The 21,330-nt window shown below is 49.2% G+C and overlaps 1 protein-coding gene across 1 annotated transcript in view; it reads right to left on the reverse strand.

Moving 5' to 3' along the window:
• PLEKHM2 (pleckstrin homology and RUN domain containing M2) overlaps positions 1-21,330 on the reverse strand; it is a 39,134-nt gene that overhangs the window by 9,615 nt on the left and 8,189 nt on the right. Inside the window, exons 2-7 of the mRNA XM_068985884.1 lie at positions 5,481-5,587; positions 4,977-5,086; positions 4,303-4,402; positions 3,682-3,769; positions 2,694-2,880; positions 1,366-1,425 (exon numbers count right to left, since the gene is read on the reverse strand). Coding sequence (XP_068841985.1) covers positions 1,366-1,425; positions 2,694-2,880; positions 3,682-3,769; positions 4,303-4,402; positions 4,977-5,086; positions 5,481-5,587 — 652 coding nt within the window. The remainder of the gene's footprint in view (positions 1-1,365; positions 1,426-2,693; positions 2,881-3,681; positions 3,770-4,302; positions 4,403-4,976; positions 5,087-5,480; positions 5,588-21,330) is intronic.

Raw genomic sequence — 21,330 nt, forward strand, 5'->3', positions numbered from 1 at the left:
GGGCTGCAGAGGAGGGTCAGGCCCTGTTTGTCAAGTGACTGCAATAGGAAAGTAGCTGGGTCAGGAGGGGGTTAGTTGTTAGACCTGGGGGGGTGGGGATCAATGCCCAGCATGTGAGCTGCAAGAAGAGAGGCAGAAAGGGTAAATGATGTTATGATGGAATTCTGGATTTCAAGCTCATCTCAGCTTAAAATGGGGGCTCCTCAATACTATTCTCTTGGCCAGATGACATAAATTTATTTTTCTCAAAGCCATATCTCATTCCCCTCAAACCAAAGCTACTGCACACTCACATTACTTGGGAAAAGAGCCTCCATCATCCGTGACTCAGATGACGGCTGGAACAACACAGGGGCCAGCTCTGAGCAGAACCACCGTCTCTCGGCTCAGGGTGACCAGCCGGCACCACCTCCTCCAGAGGCCGACCCTGCACCCACCCTGGGCAGAAGTGGCCCTCAGGGCAGGGCTGTTTATTAACAGGGGGTCTGGTTTTGGCCTCAGCTTTAAGGAGGAAGGATTAACCTTCTCAGAAATATGTCCTCTGCTTGGAATAGTCATGGGAATCCCAAGAATAGCTTCAGGGCTGTCTCAAGCCCAGAAGTGGCGTCACCAGTAGAAAAAGGCCCAAGCATTGCTGCCACCTAGTGGACAGGGTGAACAGATCTCTTTCTTTTTTTTTTTTTTAATCTTTAAGGCCATGCTGCGTGAAATTTGGGATCTTAGTTCCCTGACCAGGGATCAAGCCCACACCCCCTGCATTGGCAGCTCAAAGCCTCAACCAGTGGGCCAACAGGGAAGCGCCTGACAAACTTCACTTTAGTTGACCTTAAAATTTCAAAGAGGATGTTTCAGCCGTGCTAGGGCAATTTCCCTCATTCAGACCTCAATCTCCTCCAAAACACCCTCGAGAAAGCCGTTAAGAAATGGATCAAGCCGTCTGCACTGCCTCCTGATGTCTGTAACACAGAAGCGCATCTGACCTAAAGGAGCTCGCAACCCCCATGTTCAAAGGCAGAGTTTTCCTGAACAATCTCCCCACGAGGGCCCCACAGCTGGTAGTCCCCTGTACATGTCTGGTGCATGACTGGCACTGGAATTGGGACGGGTGATCCATGTGTCCCCAAAACGCACTCAGCTACTCAAGGTCACGGCATAAAGGGAAGAATTTTGCACTGGGAGAAGGGGCTGGCTTAGGCCTCAAGGTCAAGTTCTACTGCAGAATTCCATCTGTCAGAACACCAGACTTGGCTTTATTACGATCATTGACATTATCATAAATAACAAGCTGATTCTGAATCATGCAGCAAGCTTGGTATGGAAAGGTTGCAAAACAGGAAAAGAGGGTAACAGCGGACTCTGTCCCACCTTCCCAGTCTGTGCTGGGTACAGACGGCACTGCTGGAAACACATCTCCAAAATCATAATCTACAAAAACGAGGGACAAAACTGAAGATTAGAAACACAGGTAGTTTGGCAGGACAGGGAGGGTGGGGGGCAACAGGGTGGGAGGCATGGGAAGAACACAAGAGAGGAAAAATTCAACTTTCCATATTTTCTCTGACCACCTCAGGGGAATTTACAAGGAGCCCACCTGCTTCTCAGCTCGGGCACTGGCCCAGTGACCTCTGACCCCTAGGATGACCTGCGGGCAATCCGTTCCACGCCCGGAAGAACACGGCTCCCCTGCACCTAACCTCCTTTCCTACCCCTTGCTCTCCTTCCCGCCAAACCCAGCAGCTAAGAAGAGGTGGGCTCAAGGGACACCTCTGTCGCTGGGCAGTCTGGCCCTTGAGGCCTGTCCCGCCAACTTCCCTGAGCCCAATCCAAGGAGACTGAGCTGCTATCTCCTGCTCCTATGAGAGCAATACAAATCTAGCTAACACCAGACTGAAAGTAACTTGCCCTCCCTGGGAGAGAGGACCACACCACAGGCAGAAACAAAGAAGGTCAAGGTCTCAATGCTGATGCAATTCTGGGTGCCCCTGGGGCTGAACTGGTGCTTGGAGCCCCTTCGCTGGAGATGGGGTGGGGTGCAGTACATAAACAGTTCTGGTTTCCCACGTGGGGAAACAGCCAGTTTTACAAATCAACACAGAGGCCAAAGGTTTGGAAGAAACCAGGCTGTTCCAACCTAAGACAACAAATGACTACAGACGTGAGGATGTTCTCTTTTTGGTCTTTGCTGCCATGTGTGTGATTGCCTCTGACACACTGTCAAGGACAGGAGGGACTCAGAAATCGATGGACCAGGGGAAATGGGGGCGAGTCTGCCTCTAAACTTTGAGACCCACTGGGTTCTCCTTCCTCCTTCCAGGGGTTGCTTAGCCTTTTCTACCTAGAATCGAGGGTAGGACCACCGCCCAAAGTGGGCGGTGCTCACCCCTGCAATGTCAGAAGTTTCCAGGTTGCCTTCCTGATCCTCCTGACCGCAGAGAACTGCCCTGGTGCATGTCTGCAGCCTTCTGAAAAGGGGTCTAACATTCATAAGATCTCATCGTGGCTTTTGATCCCCAGAATCAGTTTCTGAGGCACCACTGGGACTTTGAGAAAGAGAAGAGCCAGGAAGTGACTGGCCTGGTTTAACGCTGAATTTCCACCACTGGACCAGCCGAGAAAGATGTCCCCTGGTCAGGCTTACGCAGCTTAGAATCCATTCACAACAGAGGCTGGCCCCTTCCCACCCTGGCACTCACCCTCACTAGATGGGGCGATGGCGCTGTCATCCCACTCCAGGGTGGTGGAGGTGACGGAGTTGAAGGAGTTGAGGGAGAGGCTGTCTGAGCCATGGACCGAGCTGGGGAGGCGGTCTTCAAAGTCCAGCAGGTACTGGGGCTTATAGTAGTCGGGCATGTAGGGTGCCAGATCTAAATAGGGGGCATCCTGGGGAAAGAGAGGAAGAGGCAGGTTGGGGTGCCAGCAGGCCACGGTGGGCCTGAATACACGGCCTTCCTCAGACCTGCCTTCACACTCTCCCAGGCTGGTTTTTCTTTGGAAATCAACGTGCTTAAGGTACTAAGTCCAGAAATAAACTGCTGAGAGGAGGATTGTGAATGGTTGTGGCCCATAAGGCTGTGGGCCCGGGGCCCGGGGACGACAGTGCCTGCTGGGCCTCCTGACCCTCCGTAGCTTGTTGTACTCATTTTCCCCAGTGTCTACTACTTTCTAGGTCTGTGCTATTGGAGTCTGGATCTAGGCTGGTGATCCAATTAGCAGGGGGCAGTTTCTTGCATCTTGATAAGGCTGCAGAGGTGCCTCTGAAGCTCCTGGGCTGCATTGCGATGGCTCTAGTGCGTGACCGTGACCGTGACTGACCATGACCAGGAGGGAGGCTGGGAAGCAGGAAGCTGAGAGGCTTCCAGGATCCCAGGAGGCCCAAGGATGAATCTGCCTCGACTCTCAAAAGATTCATGTTCTGAACATGAAGGAGTATTAAATGCTGACATACTCTAGGCGATGTGGTTTTTCTCCAAGTTGGGGCAGAGACAGGAAGGAGCCACCCAAACCAGGGATTCTGGCCAAGAGTCACCTTCGTCCCCCTGGGCAGCCCCTGAACCGTTCCCTCACCTGAAAAAACAGGACGATGCTCAGACTCAGCCTCGCCCATCAGGCTCCCTGGGCGGGACCTCGCCCATCCTGCCCACCCCTCTGCCCCTATGAGCAGTGAGAGCTGGGATGTCTCACCAGGTCCAGGTCAAACCGAATGAACTCCAGCCCGGATACCAAGGTCAGGAAGAGGGTCAGGTGGTCATGGCTACAGACCAGGGCATTCCTGCAGGGCATGAGACAGGGTCATTCATGGTGGCTCTGGGCCTGGTTTCCAGCATAGCCCTGCCTCCCCAACAAGCCAGTTGTGTTGAAGTTTGATGTGTGACCTCCTCCCTCCATCCCCAAGCTTGATGCAGCCTTTGCCCACCCCCTTCCAGCACAGGCACTTTACTGCCCATGTCTTCATATATGGGGCCTGTGGCAGCTCTCGGCAGCTGCTCTGAACACTTCCTGCAGCAACGCCAGCAAAGGCTGAGTGTTCTGGTCAGGTCTGAGGCCTGGCTGGAGGGTCAGGCAAAGGCTGATCAGGCACCAAACGACTCGTGGAGCCCAGCTGGAACCTGGTCTCCTGGCCAGAGCCATCATAGGCAAGCTCCACTGGCTTTCAGGCCATCACTGGTGTGTCTTCAGGCTGCCCGGCCAGGCTAGGCCCCTGAGGGGCGGGCAGAGTGTGGTATGTGCATGGGTACGATGTTGGGATGAGGCTCAGGGGCACGCAGGAGCTCCGTGCATGAGACCCCGCGTCCGGACACTCACTTGACATAGTACTTGTGCAGGAGACCCAGGTTCTCCTGGAACAGCCGCAGGTAGCTCTCCAGGGAGTTTTCGTTGAGGGCCAGGTACAGCCAGGCCCGGCCTGCAAATGAAGGGCAGGAGTAAGTGGGAGGAAGGCCCAGCAGGTGGCAGCTTTCCTTGGCCTGCCAAGGAGTGAAGGGAGGAGGAGTGGCCGGGGAGAGCAAGCACCCCAACAGCCTTCTCACTTGCGGAAGTGCCACGCCCTGAAATCTTAACCTTCCTCATCAGACTCGAGCCTGTAACTGGCCAGGAAACTTGGATTGACAGGGCAGACTGCAAATCCCAGGGCAGACTGCAAACCCCAGCTGGGTTGAGAAATGTAACAATGCTGCGCTGACCCTGTAGCTGACACTGATCATAGCTCAGGGAGAGAGGCGAGACCCCTCACTCATGCTCAGGCTGGGATTCAGGAGGAGCCCAGCTCTCTTTAGCATCTTACTCTCCTTCCCCACAGCCATGAGGCTGCAGCCAGATGTCATGTGCTGGGGAGAAGTGAGGCCTTGTGGAGAGCGCTGGCATCTCAACAGCCCTCCACCACTGGACACCACGAAGCACTTGGCCTCCCAGGTTGACCTGAGTCCCAAGCTACCCGCAGGGAGGGCAAAGCTTCTTCGAGTCAGCCTGGCTCTACTCACTGCGCCCCAGGTTGGTGGCCACGTGCTGTAGCACCTCGATGTGCTTGACGGCCTCTCTCCTGGTGAAATGAACCACGAGCACCCAGTAGCCAGATGAGAGGTCCTGCAGCCTGAGAAAGTAGGACAGGAGCTGCTGTGACCTGGATGGGGCCACCCTGTGGTCAGCGGGCCCACCAGCCTCTGAGTCAGCAGGAAGTCCAAGGCTGCAAGCTGGGATTCCCAGGGCACCCACAGGTCTCCTCCTCCTCCTCCTCCACCAGGCCTTCACGCCATCATTTCATCTGTGGCTAATCCCATCCCCCATCATTCATGCCTGCTCAGAGACGGACTACTGGGACAAGCTCAGATAGTCTGCAGCCCCCTTGAGTGAGACCAATGTCTTTCTGCCAGGAAAGAAGAAATAAAGGGCAGTCAAGGCTAGGGACTTTCCTCTGGAGGCTACCATGGCCTTGGTCCTGCCCTGCCCAGCCGCATGGTCCTCTCCAGAAACTGCTGTCCTCTTACCCGTAGAGCAGAGCGTGGTCCAAGTGCTCACACAGACGCTGCAGGACTTTGTCGTGGTTGCGGATGGCAGGGGTCTCATCTTCACAGGCGGCAAAGTAGCTCTGCAACTGAAAGGAAAAACAAAATCCCCCCAGATTAGAAATGGATGAAGAGGAGGGCTACAGAAGGTCTGTAATCAAGAAGGTAACTAAAGGGACTTCCCTGGTGGTTCAGTGGTTAAGAATCCCCTGCCTTCCAATGCAGGGGATGTGGGTTCAATCCCCGGCTGGGAAACTAAGATCCCATGTACCCGTTCACCGCAGAGAAGATCCCACATGCCACCACGAAGACCCAATGCAGGCAAATAAGAAAGTAATGAAATGAAAAAGAAAAAAGAAAGTAGCTAAGAACACCGGTCAAAGGATGTAACCACGATGACCAACAGAATCAACCTCGAACTGCCTGCACCAGCTGCTTTTCCTGTACCACAGGTGTCAGTGGGCATAGGAGAGGTGCTAACTTAGAGCCCGGTCCCCAAGAGGCACTCCTGTGTGCTTGTCACAATGACAGCTTGATGCTGGTGAGGAAGTCATGGTCTACATGTGGGTCTCAGGTGGTACCACGCTTCCAGCCTGCGCCACCAAGCTGTATAACTCTAGGAGCTCGAAGTGAAGTGAAGTCGCTCTGTCGTGTCTGACTCTTTGTGACCCCATGGACTGTAGCCCACCAGGCTCCTCCATCCGTGGAATTTTCCAGGCAAGAGTACTGGAGTGGGTTGCCATTTCCTTCTCCAGGGGATCTTCCTGACCCAGGGATTGAACCCAGGTCACCCACATTGCAGGCAGACACTTTATCATCTGAGCCACCAGGGTACCTACAATATTATGTATACAAATGAACACACAGTGCCCAGTAAATCCCCTTGCTCTGCCCTGGAGCTGGCCACACAGTGGCCTGCCGGAAGCTGTCCCTCTGCACAAACCAAGGGCTGAGGGATGTGGGCACCTGCTCCAATGGCCTTCTTGTCAGAGGCTGACATGGGACACTGGGTTTACCTGAGGAAGCTGGCTGGATATGGATCCAGGTACCCACCAGGCCCAGATTGAGCCCTACACCAAGACTTACACCATTCCCAGGCTGGACTGAAAAAAGATTTGGGGGCTTTCCTCATCTAGTGGTTAAGAATTCACCTGCCAGTGCAGGGGATGTGGGTTCAATTCTTCATCCGGGAAGATCCCACATGCCACGGGCAACTAAAGCCCATGCTCCACAACAAGAGAAGCCACCTCAGTGAGAAGCTCACATACCACAATGAAGAGTAGCCCCTGCTTACGGCAACTAGAGGAAGTCTGCACACAGCAACAAAGACCCAGTGCAACCAAAGCTAAATAAATAAATCTAAAAAAAAAGAAATAACCTAATATACATGCAGAGTACATCATGTGAAATGCCAGGCTGGATGAATCATAAGCTAGAAACAATACTGCTGGGAGAAATATCGATAACCTCAGATATGCAGATGATACCACCCCAATGGCAGAAACCGAAGAGGAACTAAAGAGCCTCTTGATGAAGATGAAAGAGGAGATTGAAAAAGCTGGCTTAAGACAACATTCAGAAAACTAAGATCTTGGCATCTGGTCCCATCACTTCATGGCAAATAGATGGGGGAAAAAATGGAAACAGTGACAGACTTTATTTTCTTGGGCTCCAAAACTGCAGGTGATGATGCAGCCATGACATTAAAAGATGCTTGCTTGTTGGAAGAAAAGCTATGACAAACCTAGACAGAGTATTAAAAAGCAGAGACATCACTTTGTCATCAAAGGTCTGTATAATCAAAGCTATGGTTTTTCTAGTAGTCATGTACGGATGTGAGAGTTGAACCATAAGGAGGCTGAGTGTCAAAGAATTGATGCTTTAGAACTGTGGTGCTGGAAAAGACTCTTGAGAGTCCCTTGAACAGCAAGGAGATCAAACTAGTCAGTCTTAAAGGAAATCAACCCTGAATATTCATTGGAAGGACTGATGCTGAAGCTGAAGCTCCAACCCTTTGGCCACCTGATGCAAAGAGCTGGCTCATTGGAAAAGACCCTGATGCTGGGAAAGATTGAAGGGAGGAGGAGAAGGGGACGACAGAGGAGGAGATGGCTGGATGGCATCACTGACTCAGTGGATGTGAGTTTGAGCAAACTTGGGGAGATAGTGATGACACAGCCTGGCTTGCTGCTGACCATGGAGTTGGACATGACTTAGTGACTGAACAACAACAAACCTCATATTAAAAATAGATTTGGCCAGTAGGTGAGATGAGCTGCACCACGGAGTAACCTCAGCAGACTGATGGAGGCAAGGGCCGCTTGCTCAGCTCCAATAAGGACAAGAAAGCCCAGATCAGAACTGAGTTCTCTACAGCCACTATGAGGAGGGGGGCCTCTGTCAAGGAGCAAAGATCTGGGAGGAAAGTCTTTCCCACTTCCCTCTGGTCTACTGCTGCCCTTCTAAAGGCCAGAGTGGGGAAGGACACACAAAAAAGAACACTCATCTCTGTACACTCATCTCAGGTTTAAGCTCCTGGCATTGGACGAACGTGCTCTCAAGTGCTTTCTGGAAGCAGTGGCAGAAACGGCCTCAGTAGGCAAGGCGCATCGACCACACCGGCAAGCACGCGCTCCTGGCCAGAGGCCAACCATTCAGCCCCCACAACAAAAATAGCTTCTCTTCTCCGTGGCCCAGAGTAAACCCAGCGGCCCTGCTGGCCCCGGACAGGCCTCCATCCTGCAGGGTCTGCCCCTCCTCCCAAGAGGCAAGCCCCAGGAGCAGAGGTTCCTAGAACTAAAAGAAACAGTGGAGCCTCCAGAAACTGCAGTGGCTGAAGGTATGCTTGCATGGGTTCCCACCGAGAACCATGACACCAGGTCCAGTTTTGTTTTTTTTTTAAATTTTTTGGCCATGCCACATGGCATGTGGGAACTTAGTGCCCTGACTAGGGATCAAACCTCGGGGTCCCTGCATTGGAAGTGTGGAGTCCTAACCACTGGACCACCAGGGAAGTCCCCCACCTCCCATTTTTTTTTTAAATTTCAAAATCCAAGAAAATCTGAGATCAGAGATTCTTAGATGTAGGAACTGGAAGGATCTTTAGAGATCTAGTGCAACTCCTGTATTAAGGAAGGAAAACACAGGCTTATTCATTTGTTTGATGGGAGCCACACCCATCATAACACTTGAAAAATATGGAAAAGTTTAAAATTTTACTCATTTATCTTTAAACAGAGAAAGTGACTAAAGTCAAAGAAGGGTAAGTCCTTCACTTTGATTTTCAGCTAAGTGAGGGAGCCATGGCTGGAACTCAGACTCCTTTTTCAGGTCAAGATACCTTAAAACAAGATATATTCTAAAAGCATTATTTGCTCATTGTAAAAGTATAAGCCACATGGATGTGTGTGTGTGTGTGTGTGTATGCATTATTGTTGTGAAAATCGCTCAGTTGTGTCCCACTCTTTGCAACCCCATGGACTGTATAGTCCATGGAATTCCCCAGGCCAGAATACTGGAGTGGGTAGTCTTTCCCTTCTCCAGGGGATCTTCCCAATCCAGGAATCAAACCCAGGTCTCCTGCATTGCAGGCGGATTCTTTACCAGCTGAACCACAAGGAAAGCCCCGTATATATGCATATATATATATACATACACACACACACATATATGAAGACCTCCTTTCCCTGCCCCCACTGTCAACAGCCTGTATGCATGCCCTTCCAACTCTCTTCCTGCATACAAAGACTTAAAATAAAAGAGTGAAATGGGATCATGCTGTACTCATTGCTCTGAAACTTGCTTTCTCTTAATATATCAAACGTATACTTCCATATCATCACAGACAGATCCACTCCATCCTTTTTAACGGCCACAAGTGTATTCTAAAATATGCTGCACCATGCTTTAACCTTTGTTAGATGCAGCTATTGTCTTCACTTCTTTGGTATTACACAGAATACTGCAGTGCACATCTGGGCATGCCTGGGTGGCTATTTCCGTATGGTAGAACAGAACAGTATACGGAGTGGAACCACAGAGCTGAAGAACATGCATAACTACAATTTGGCTGGATCTTGCTATGCGCTCTTTTAAAATGTTGGACTTATTTACATTCCCATCGTGCAGGCCCAAACTGGGGATAATTAGTAATTTCCGCTTGTCCAGTGGGTGAAAAACAGCATCTAATTGTTTTAAATTGTATTTCTCTGATCACCAATGCAGTGGAACATCCTTATTCGCTGTTTGTATTGCTTTTTCTGTGAATTGCCTGTTCACACCTCTCCAACCTTCTCCTGGCTGCTTTTTTCTTATTGCACTGTTGATACTCTCTGCTAGTTAAGGTTTTAATCCTGTGTGTTGCTATGTGTTTTTGTATTTGTTCATTTTTTGCCCAGTGTGAGTTGACCTTTCTTTTTTCCTTTATTTTTCAACTGACCTTTAAACCTTGCTTATGGTGCTTTTTTACCTATTCAGAAATTCTTATTTTTTGTATAGTAAAATCTGTCCATTTTTTCCTTTATAATTTCCCATTTTCCCCGGTCTAATATTATAAAAAGTACCTTTATTCTTCTATAGTTTTAGTAGTTTCTTTTTTAATGTTTAGATTTTTATGTATGGCATGAGGTAAGGATTCAGCTTTATTAATTTCTGGATGGATAACCCATTTTCCACATTTATTGGTAGTCCCTTACCGATTCGTGATTTAATAAAACATTTTTCTAGACATCTTGCTATGGACAGAATGAGGCCACTCCATCCGCAACCATCCTTTTTCAACAGTGTTTTGACTCTACTGGCATATTTTTTTAGAATAACATTTCCCTATAATTACTTTCTGGATTTGGAAGCAAATTATACTCAGTCCAGAGATTATCTGGGGAAAAAATGGTATTTTTGCAATACCAAGTCTTCCTACCAGGAACATGAGATTTAAAACAAAATTTACTTTGATTAAAATAAATTATTTTAATGAATTGATTTGGCTGTGCCAGGTCTTAGTTGTGGCACACAGGATCTTTAGTTGTATCATAGGAACTCTTTTGGTTATGATATGGGAGGTCTAGTTCCCTGACCAGGGATAAAACCAGGTCCCCTGTACTGGAAGTGTGGGGTCTTAGCCACTGGACCACCAGGGAAGTCCCTGGAATTTTTTTTTTTTTTCATTTACACAGGTCTTTTTTTATATCCTTTGGTAAGTTTTCCAACTTTCTTTGGATAGGTCTTGTACATTTCAAGGGGGTGTTGCATATATATACATGGTAGGAAGGGTTAGGGAAAAGTCTGCAACCAGGAAACAACTTTTGCAAAAGGTATAATAGAAAGAGCATACAGCATGGTGGTGATGAGCCAGGGCTCTGGAGAGGAAACACTGGTCCAAAGACTGGCTCTGCTACTATAAAGTTAAGTATCTTTGGCAAATTACTTAATCCTCTAACCCTCACTTTTTCTCATCTGTAAAAGAGGTTAAAAACATTGTTTAGAGCTAAGCTGTCCAATACAGTAGCCACTAACTACCTGCGACTACTTGAGTTTAATTAAATTTAAAATCAAACAAAAGTAAAAATGCAGTTCTTTAGTTGCACTAGTCCCATTTCAAATGCTCAGTAACCACACATGGCTAGTGAGCACTGTATTGGACAGTGCAGATGTGGAACCCTCCTTTATTGCAGAAAGGTCTATTGGTTTAGGGGATCAAATGATATAAAGCATGAAAAGGCTTAGCATGGACCTTGGTAAGCAAAAAATGCTCAGTAAGCATTAGCCAAGATTATTAAGAATAATAAAACCACGGTGATAGTTCATGCAGCATTATTTACAGACACCAAGTTACAGAAGCAACCTCAGTGTCCATCGACAGACGAATGGATAAAGAAGTGGTATATATGCAATGGAATGTTACTCAGCCACAGAACAAAACAAACAAACATAAGGAAACAGAGACTCACGGCTGCAGAGAACAAACTGGCGATTCCTGGGGTGGGGGTGGGGGCAATGGATGGGCAAAATAGGTGACAGGGATCAAGAGTTACAAACTTTCAGTTATAAAATAACTCATGGGCAGGGGACAGAGTCCATATGATAATAGTTTTGTATGGTGACAATGTGGTGATCATTTTATAGTGAATAAAAATACTGAATCACTATGTTGCACACCTGAAACAAATATAGTAAGTTAATTATACTCCAAATAAATAAAGGGAAGGAATATTCCATATTCTTAGTTACACCAATGACACAGCACTTAGCCAAACATAAGTTCAGGGTCAAAGAAGACTCAGTAATGGTCTCTCTGCTCTCAAGAACTAGTATTCCTAGCTCACTAGCTGGTGGTTCCAAAGCCTATCCTTTAACCACTCTTTCACAGCAGGTTGACAAAACATTTCCATCATCTCAGGGGGCAAGCAGATCTTCAATCAATGCGACAACCCAGTACAGTTCTTGAGAGGGAACAGGAAGGAGGATGGGGATGTCTCTGAGTCAGTGACGAAAGAATTTTAGGAACTCGCCAACAGCTTGAGCTCATCCCTTGGAAGCTGTTCAGAAAGTGCGACATCAAGGTGAACAACCAAGGCCTCCTCCCCCATGACCCCTGCCCTGGCCACAGAGCGGCAGCTGCCAGGAGCTACTCATGGCACCAGGAAGGTCATAGGCTCTGAAAGTGGGAGGAGAGCAAATATCGAAGCCTCATTTGAGGGCCCCTGAGCAAGAGAATCAGTGAAATGGGGCTAATGAACACAACGCTGCCTGGATGCATGACTGCCGAATCGTATTCAAAATTACTCCTTAGTTAGACACAAAACCTGCTGGAGCAGCTACCACTGGCTGTAACTAGCGCCATCATTAAAAAAAAAAAATTATGTATTTGCTGCATCGGGTCTCAGTCGTGGCACATGGGCTCTTCCTTGCATCTCTGTGGAATCTTCTGTTGTGGCACACAGACTCTCTAGTTGTGGCATGTGGGATCAATAGTTGCAGTGCACGGGCTTAGCTGCTCTGTGGCATGTGGGATCTTAGTTTCCCAAACAGGGATCAAACCCACGTCCCCCACGTTGCAAGGTGGATTCTCAACCATTGGACCACCAGGGAAGTCCCTAGAGCCATCATTTATGGAAGGCTTGTTATGTGCACTATGAAGGTGGCGGACAACCTGGATTTAAATGTGGGCTCTGCTGCACATTCATTGTGTGACCTTGGGCAAGGGACTTAACCTCTCTAAACTGTTTCCTTTTCTCTCAGCTATGTCGTGTGGCATATGGGATCTTAATTTCCTGACCAGGGATGGAACCCATGCCCCCCGCATTGGGAGCAAAGGGTCTTAACCACTGGATTACCAGGGAAGTCCCTAAACTCAGTTTCCTGATCTACAAAAACATAGGTTGTGTGAGCGTTCAGATAATACCTTAATTGTATTTATCAAAGTGCACAATGCCTTGAAAGCAATTAATAAATGTTAGCAGCTATGATGACATACTCTACAAACACTACGTAACTTTACCATCACAGCAACCCTATAAAGTAGGTCACAGAGCTAGTCAGTGGCGGAGGCAGATTTTAAATCCAAGTCTTTTCATCCAGCCTAGTTTCAAGATCCCCAAGTGAATGGTGCGTATAAAACATTATATGCTGTTCTAGTATGTTGTAGGAGAACCCGAGAAAGCGAAATGCAGTCCCCTCCTTTCTCTAAGTCAAACAGTAAAAAGCCCATGGTGCACGAGTGCCGTATCTTCTGCAGCTCTGCTTTTTGAAAGATGGATGGAGGAGGAAAAGGCTGCTGTGGCTCCTTTAAGAAGAAAGCCCACATACTCTTGCCATCCTTTTGCTCCACATGGGCATCTTCCCAGTAGTGAGGAAGTGGATGGTCTGGTTAAACAAGCCAGAGCTTCTCCAGGAGGAGCCTTCCCCACTTCTGGGAAAAAATTCATCCCGCCCATCAGATTGTCGAGTACTTCTTTCATGCCCATGAGAATTTGGGGAAAAGGCCAAAAATTTCACAATCAGTAGGAGTCTAGAGCAGGGGTCAACAAGCTATGGCCAGTGGGTGTGCCTATTTTTGCAAATAAAGTTTTATTAAAATGGCCACACCCATGTGTTTTGCATTATCTACAGCTGCTTTGGCGCAATGAGGGCCCAACTAAGTGGATGCGACAGAGGCTGTATGGCCCACAGAGCCTGAAACATTTACTACTTGGCCCTTTACAGAAAAAGTCTCCCGACCTCTGGTCTAGAGCCTCAAGCAGAGGTGACCAGGAATGCACATCTGTCACAGACTGGCTCAGGAGGTGTCTCTTGCCCAATGCTCAGTTTAGCAGTGGCCAGAAGGGGAGGCTTGAGCCTTGAAGATTCAAGTGTTTCAACAAAGACTTATTGAGTACCCACCATGTATATACCAGATGCTGTTCTTTTTTAGGCTGTGTCATGTGGCTTGTGGGATCTTAGTTCCCCGACCAGGGGTTGAACCTGGGCCCTCAGTGGTGAGAGTTTGGAGTCTTAACCACTGGACCTCTGGGTAATTTCCATCAAATGCTATTCTTATACAGAAGTCCTTGCCGTTGTATAATGTAAATCATATGCAAATATATAATATAGTGCCAAGGATTAATAATGCCATAAGAAACAAAGCAGGGATTAGGACTCTGCTGTAAATATGGGGTCTCACTGAGGAAATGACAACAGAGGTAGCTAGGGGAAGAGTACTCTCGTTAGAAAAACAGCAGGTGCAAAGGTCCTGAGACAGGGGCAACAGTAAAGAAACTGGTATGGCAACGATGTGAGTGATAATGAGATTAGAGAACAGCCAAGGGCCACAGTACGTGCAGCCATACAGGCTGTTGTAAAAGAATTTGCATTTCATTCCTAGTTTGATGGGAAATTATTGAAAACAGGGAAATGTTAACAATATAATTCAATATACAAAGCTGCTCTAGCATCTATATGGTGTCTATATAAACTGTGGAAGGCCACGGTGGAGGCAGACAGACTGGCTGAGAGGCTATCCCAGTGTAGATGGATAAGCTGGGAGCTGGCTATAGTGGTGGATGTGATAAATGGTTGGATCTAACATCTGTTCTGCAGGTAGTGCCCTGGGGACTTACTGATAGATTAGATGTAGGGTAGGGGAGAAAAAAAGATGCCAAAGATGATTCTAAGGTTTTTGGTCTGAGTAACTCAATGGCAGTGCTGTTTCCAGATGGGTGGAGCTCTACATTGGCCACAATAAGTTCCAAATACCCATGTGTTGGCCGGGGTGGGGGCGGTATTCTCTGGTGGTGCAGTATTAAGAATCTGCCTTGCAATGCAGGGAGCACAGGTTTGAACCCTGCTCCAGCAAGATCCCACATGCTGAGGGGCAACTAAGTCTGAGCAACTACGCACAACTACCGAGCCTGTATTCTAGAGAACTGCGAGCTGCAGCTGCTGAAGCTTGCACACCCCAGAGCCTGTGCTCTGAAATAGCAGAAGCCACCACGACAGGAAGCCTGCACATTGTAACTAGAGAGTAGTCCTTGCTCGCCCCAACTGGAGAAACCTCGCATGCAGCAATGAAGACCCAGCACAACCAAAAGTGAAAATTAATTGATTAATTAATAAAACAAAAAGGTGCCTATCAGGTATCTAACCGGAGACGTCAAGGAGACAGTTGTATAAGTGGGTCTGGAGTTCAGAAAGAGGTCATTGCTTGCCATCAGTCTTTGGATGGTATTTAAAGCTGTGGAATTGGATGAGATCATCTTGGGAATGAAGAAAGAGGAGCATCTGAGCATGGAGCCAGGGTGCTCCAACGTCGAACCAGGGGCCCTCCCCCAATCTGCACAACAGGCTCACGTGGGGAACTGGAGGAAAAGAACAAGGCAAAGGTGCCCCCCGACCCAGATCAACCAGAGCAGAAACTCTGGGGACGGGGCCCAGGAGCCAGCAATTCTTTTTAATACTCCCCAGACAATCCTAACGCCCAGCCAGGGAGGAGGATCACTGCTTTAGACTGCGAAGGCACAGCCAGCAAGGCACGTGGGAAGTCTGGATGGTGTGTACTCCAGAAGCCAAGTGAAGACAGTTTGCAAAGGGAGGGAGTGATCAGTCCATCAGGTCATGTTCCCACATAAAGGGAGGGGCGCGAACCTTGAGGAAAAGCAACAGGGGTGAAGAGGTAGAGGCAAAAGCCTGGGAGGGGTCCACCAGGGAGAGTTAGAGCTTTTTTGGATCCTGCTTCAAGCAAATGAGGTATTTGTAAATTGACATCGATGGGGCAATTGGACCTTGAAAACAGGACGTATGATGACACGGAGGAAAAACTGAAGAGAGAAGAGGAAGAAGAAGGAAGCAAAAAGAGGAGACAGCAATACAGAAAACTCTGTTGACCAGCTTTGCCAACAGGATGGCCGGAAAACACAGGTGGAGTAAAGGGGCCAAGTCCTTGCACAGGAAAGACGGGGTGGGATCCACAGCCCAGGGCAGGGGTGGCCACAGATGGGAGCCCAGGTGGGCTGGTGAGCTTGATGGTGGGAGGAGGAAAAAATTCTCATGAGAAGAAAATTTATAAAAATAAGCAAGGTCCCCTGAGAATGAAGAGAGAAACAGTAAGATTTAAAAGTAACTGTTTTGTTTTTAAACCCATGGTTTCCTGAGAGTCCTTGAACTTAGGCCTCATCTCCAACTCCTGCTCCCAGACCACACCCACACTGGCTAGGCTGCTCTGGGTCCTCCTGGTGTGCTCAGGCACCCAGGCTTAGCCCACCCCAGACCCTCACAGCTGGGAGGCCGGCGCTCTCTGCGGAGCACTCTGGGACGACAGGCAATCACGAGACGTGGCCAAGGGGACGTGGGGGTGGTGCACTCCTGCAAGCCAAGAAATGCCTGACTCAGAGCATTTTAATTAGCGTCAGTCCCACTCTCTGCTCCGAGCTGAAACAGCCTGGTCCTCTCGGCCTTGCCTCTCTCATAGATGCGTAGCCATGAAATGGTTTTTAGTTTTATGGTTGGTATCAAGAAATCCTTCCAGAATTGGTCCCTGATAGCTAACTTAAGGGCAGCTCTGACAGGTTAAAAACAGCCAGAAGAAAATGAGCCGGTTACAGGAGTCCTCCCATCTTTCTCTCTGGTCAGTCAAGACCAAAGAGGCTGTGATGCTGCCCAGCAAACAGACAGGGAATCTGGAATTTCGCTCAGCTGGCTACTCACAGGCTGTACAGGGTGGAGGGGGCAGAGGGGCATGGGGGAATCCCATTCCTATATTTCAGAGCAGGATAAAATCCCTGCCCCAATAAAGCCAGGTGAGTCTGTGAGGCTGGAGAGACCCAGGGCTGACGACACGCTCATGTGAACCGCCCAACCACTTCGGGGCTCCATCCTCGCTCAGCACACACAGACCTCGAATGCAGGAGTCCCTCCTGCTGCCCAGGGAGGAGGTCGCCAGGTAACAGCGGCCACCCTAGTGGCTCCATGGAGACCAGATGTATTTAGACGACAGTGTTTAGAGCAGCCTCCTCAGTCCAGCTCTAGGAAGTAGAAATCCAAAAGGAGAAGAGAACCCAACTGAAGGGGGGGTGGGCAGCTACCTGACCTCAGAGCACCTTTTACCTATTAAGCTGATGGCAGCCCTGGCCACACGAGCTCAATCCAGACTCAGAGCCACCATGAGCTACAGGACCTCCTGGGACACCTCGTCTCCAGGGCTGCCTCTCTCGGGTTGCAGGTGCGCTGAAGGTGATGGACGAGGCCTACAGGGAGTGAGAGGCCTCTGCCTGCCTTGCCTTTGGGATTCTAGCCACCGAGGGTCTCCTGCTGGGTCAAACCATGCCTGTGGCCCTTGGGAACACTTGCTCTTCTTTCCGAGGCAGACACTTCAAGGACAGGCAGACATCAGGCCGTGTGATATCATCTATTACCTTTGGGGTCAGAATGGCCCCATATCTTGATGCCTGGACATGCCCAGGGAGAGGGACCCTAGGAGGGTTCATCCTTGGCAGAGATGGCAGGAGAAGTGTTGGTGTGGCCGCCCACCCTGATTCTGCACCAGTAGTTTGCACTGGCTTCGGATACTGCCTCTAATGGATCTAAGAGACGACCAGGGCTTATCACCCACCTTCTCAAAAATAAATAGAAATAAATAAATGAATAAAGCAGGCAGGCTAGAGTCTTCTAAATCTTAGCAAAGCTTCTTAAGAACAATAATGCCTGCTTTACATGGTCCAAGGAATGAGAGGCTACTGCCAACAGCATTTCTGGAAAGATGCTCCACTGGAATTGAAGGCAAGTCTGGGTGTGGGTCAGGATGAAGAAGTTTGGAATCTAAGGGCAGAAGAGACGTAGAAACCATGTGGCTGCTGCCAGCTCCCGCTCCCATCGCAGCGGGATGCGGTGGCTCCACGGCAGCGGTACCAGGATGGAGAATTGTGTGTGCTGTGTGTTATTTCAGGCCGCTGGCTGACTTCCAGGTCTCTGGTGTTTGCCCAGGGACCTCTTGGGGGGAGGGGGGCCTCATGGCATCTTCCTCTCCTGGAGCCTCTCATTCAGGGGGGTGTCGGGGGAGTTACAGTGAGTGAGGAAGAGGGTCTCAGTGATGGGACTTTACTGAATGAGCTGAAAGTCAGAGGAATAACCACCTAACCAGAACCCTCATCTCCTGGGCAGGGAGGCTGGGGTCCAGAGAGGTAAGGACAGGCTCTGACCTCTTGGCTTTGCTTAGCGGTCCTCCTGCTTCACTGCAGCGTTTTGCTTGGGTGTGCTCGTATACCACAGAAGGAGCTATTACTGGAGCCCCTTCTGCTCCCATTCCCTCAGGGATAATGCAAAGGTCAGGGGCACCTGCTGCCACCATCTGGAAAGTGCTCATCCCAGTGTCTTACTGAGGAGGGCAGAGCAGGAGGCGCTGGGCCACTCCCAGGGCTCTGTGGAATGGGAGCTGGGGGGACAATGTCGGGAATGTACCAGCTGCTTCCTTCCTAGACAACACGAGAATAATGTCAACAGAGGCCAAGGCCCACTGGTGTCCACTGCTCCACCAATCCTGGGCAACCACAGTGATTCTAACTCATTGTCCTCATTTAATCCCTTACCTGAGATCCCACCCTACCTTAGCCTGAAAATAGCTCATTTCCAAATGACAATCAGTTATAGTAGACTGTCAACCCAGACATCATCCCCACACAAGAACCAATCAGAAAGCCTGCGATTCAGAGATGACCGGCCTGGTTTCTCAGTGGGCATGAAAAACCTGGTCCTGCAGCCAACAGCCCTTCCCGGGAAAGGCTTGTGCCCAGGCTGGTGGCATCATGGGAATGACTGGTGCCCCCCACTTGTAGGGCTACATGAAGGGTTTGCTGTTTGTTTACCACGGGCCTGCATTGTTCCTGAAGCAAGTTGGGTGAAATCAATGCTTCTTAACCATTCATTTACCACTAAATATACCTAATTATACAACTTTCTTTCCCACCTCCCAAATCACTGCTTATTAGACCCTCTGCCAGAGTTGGCAGGCTCTCTGCTTTACTGGCAGCTCTGTTCAAAGACATGCAGGGAAAAAGCACAGGTAACTGGGGAGCTTCCTTGGTGGTCCAGTGGTAAAGAATCTACCTGCCACACAGGTCTGACCCCTGATCTGGGAAGATCCCACATGCTGCAGAGCAACAAAGCCTGTGCGACATAAGAGAAGCCACCACAATGAAAGGCCCAAGCACTGCAATGAGGGAAACGCCTGCGCAGCAGTGAAGACCCAGTACAGCCAAGAATAATGAACAAAATTATTAAAAAAAAAAAAAAAAAGCAGGTACTTGGGAATTCCCTGGTGGTCCAGTACTTGTGGCTCTGTGCCCCCACTGCAGGGGCCCTGCATTTGATCTCTGGTTGGGGAACTAGGATCCCACAAGCCACACAGCATGGCCAGAAAAAACAAAAAAAAAACCCAGGTATTTGAATTATCCATGGATTTCATTTTTTGTACTTTCTCTGGGGTGTTAAGGGCTTCCCTGGTAACTCAGATGGTAAAGAATCCACCTGCAATGTGGGAGACCTAGGTTCAATCCCTGGGTTGGGAAGATCCCCTGGAGAAGGGAATGGCTACCCATTCCAGTATTCTGGCCTGGAGAATTCCATGGACTGTATAGTCCATAGGGTGGCAAAGAGTCAGACTTGACTGAGAGACTTTCACTTTTGGGATGTTAAAGCTGAGCGCCAAAGAATTAATGCTTTTGAACTGTGGTGTTGGAGAAGACTCTTGAGAGTCCCTTGAACTGCAAGGAGATCAAACCAGTATATCCTAAAGGAAATCCATCCTAAATATGCATTGGAAAGACTGATGCTTAAGCTGAAGCTCCAATACTTTGGCCACCTGATGCGAAGAGCTGACTCACTGGAAAAGGCAGGAGGAGAAGGGAATGACAGCTGATGAGATGGTTGGATGGCATCTCCGACTCGATGGACAAGAGTTTGAGCAAGCTCCAGGACTCGGTGATGGACAGGGAAGCCTGGCATGCTGCAGTCCATGGGGTCACAAAGAGTCGGACACAACAGTGACTGAACTGAACTGGGGTGTTGGAACAATGACAGCAGTTGGGAACTGGCCTAGTTGGGCACAGATCTCTTGGATAATTTGACAGAATATGTTTCCAGGAGCAGTTAAATGCTCCTCTGTGCTGGCAAGGGAGTGTTCCAGTGTCCCTGGGTACCCTGTGTGTTCTGCCTCTAAACTCAGCACAGGGTTGACCCTGATGGAGGGCCCAAGGCCCCTCTTTAGAGTGCAGAGGAAGATGCAAGAGGCCCTCCCAAGAGGTCCCTGGGCAAACACCAGAGACCTGGAAGCCAACCAGGGGCCTGAAAGGACACATGGCATGCAGGATTCTCCACCATCCATGTGCCACTGCGCTGGAGGCCGAAGCTAGTGGAGACCCTGCTGTTTTCTGAGCACTCACATTCAGGCTTGTGTGTGGCACTGGTGGGAGGAGGAAGGGAGTTTTTCAAAGCCTTGTTTTCAAAGCCTGGGAGCCTTCGCTGGCTCTGGGTTCATCTTTCACTTCCCCTTTCCCCTGCTGTACCTGCAACATGGCCTCAGCCGTACTTCCCCCACCCAGACAGCCAGATTGCTGCTGAGGAAAATGGCCATCAAGTCACCATCTAAACCACGACTTAGGTTGGGAGGACACTCCTGCCTCCTCCTAAGGTCTGTGTGATACAGTCAGAGACTTTATTTATTATCATAAAAAAAATAACTTTAGTGATTTATCTATGGCTGCGCTGGGTCTTTACTGCTACGTGTAGGCTTTCTCTAGTTGTGTTCAGCAGGGGCTGTTCTGTACTTGTGGCACACGGGCTTCTCATCGTTGTGGCGTCTCTTGCTCTAGGGCGCTGGGGCTTCAGCAGGTGCAGCACTTGGGCTCAGTAGTTGTGGCTCATGGGCTTAGTTGCCCTGCAGCATGTGGAATCTTCCCAGACCAGGGACCAAACTCATGTCCCCCACACTGGCAGGCAGGTAGATTTTTAACCACTGGACCACCAGGCAAGTCCAATAGTCAGAGACTTTAGAGGCTGAAAGTGTAACTGCAGGGTTAGGAAGTGTGTTGAGGACTCCATGGATTACAAACCCATAATGGTTATTAAAGGAGATCCAGAGGACTGAATGCATCAAGTGTAAGGATTCCTCTGCTCTGCTCACTCCCCTTTAGGCCAGCATGTCTAGACACTTCATACCTCAGCAGTCTGCAGCCCCCCAAAAACAAAGAACTTACAGTGATTTATTAGAGTATAAGCATAAACATACAATCAGTCTGTCTATTAAAAGATAAACACACACACCCCAAAGGGTAGAAGTGTGAACAGAGGCTGACTACTTTCAAAAATT

This window comes from Capricornis sumatraensis, chromosome 14 (assembly GCF_032405125.1).
Source record: "Capricornis sumatraensis isolate serow.1 chromosome 14, serow.2, whole genome shotgun sequence".
NCBI classification, from domain to species: Eukaryota; Metazoa; Chordata; class Mammalia; order Artiodactyla; family Bovidae; genus Capricornis; species Capricornis sumatraensis.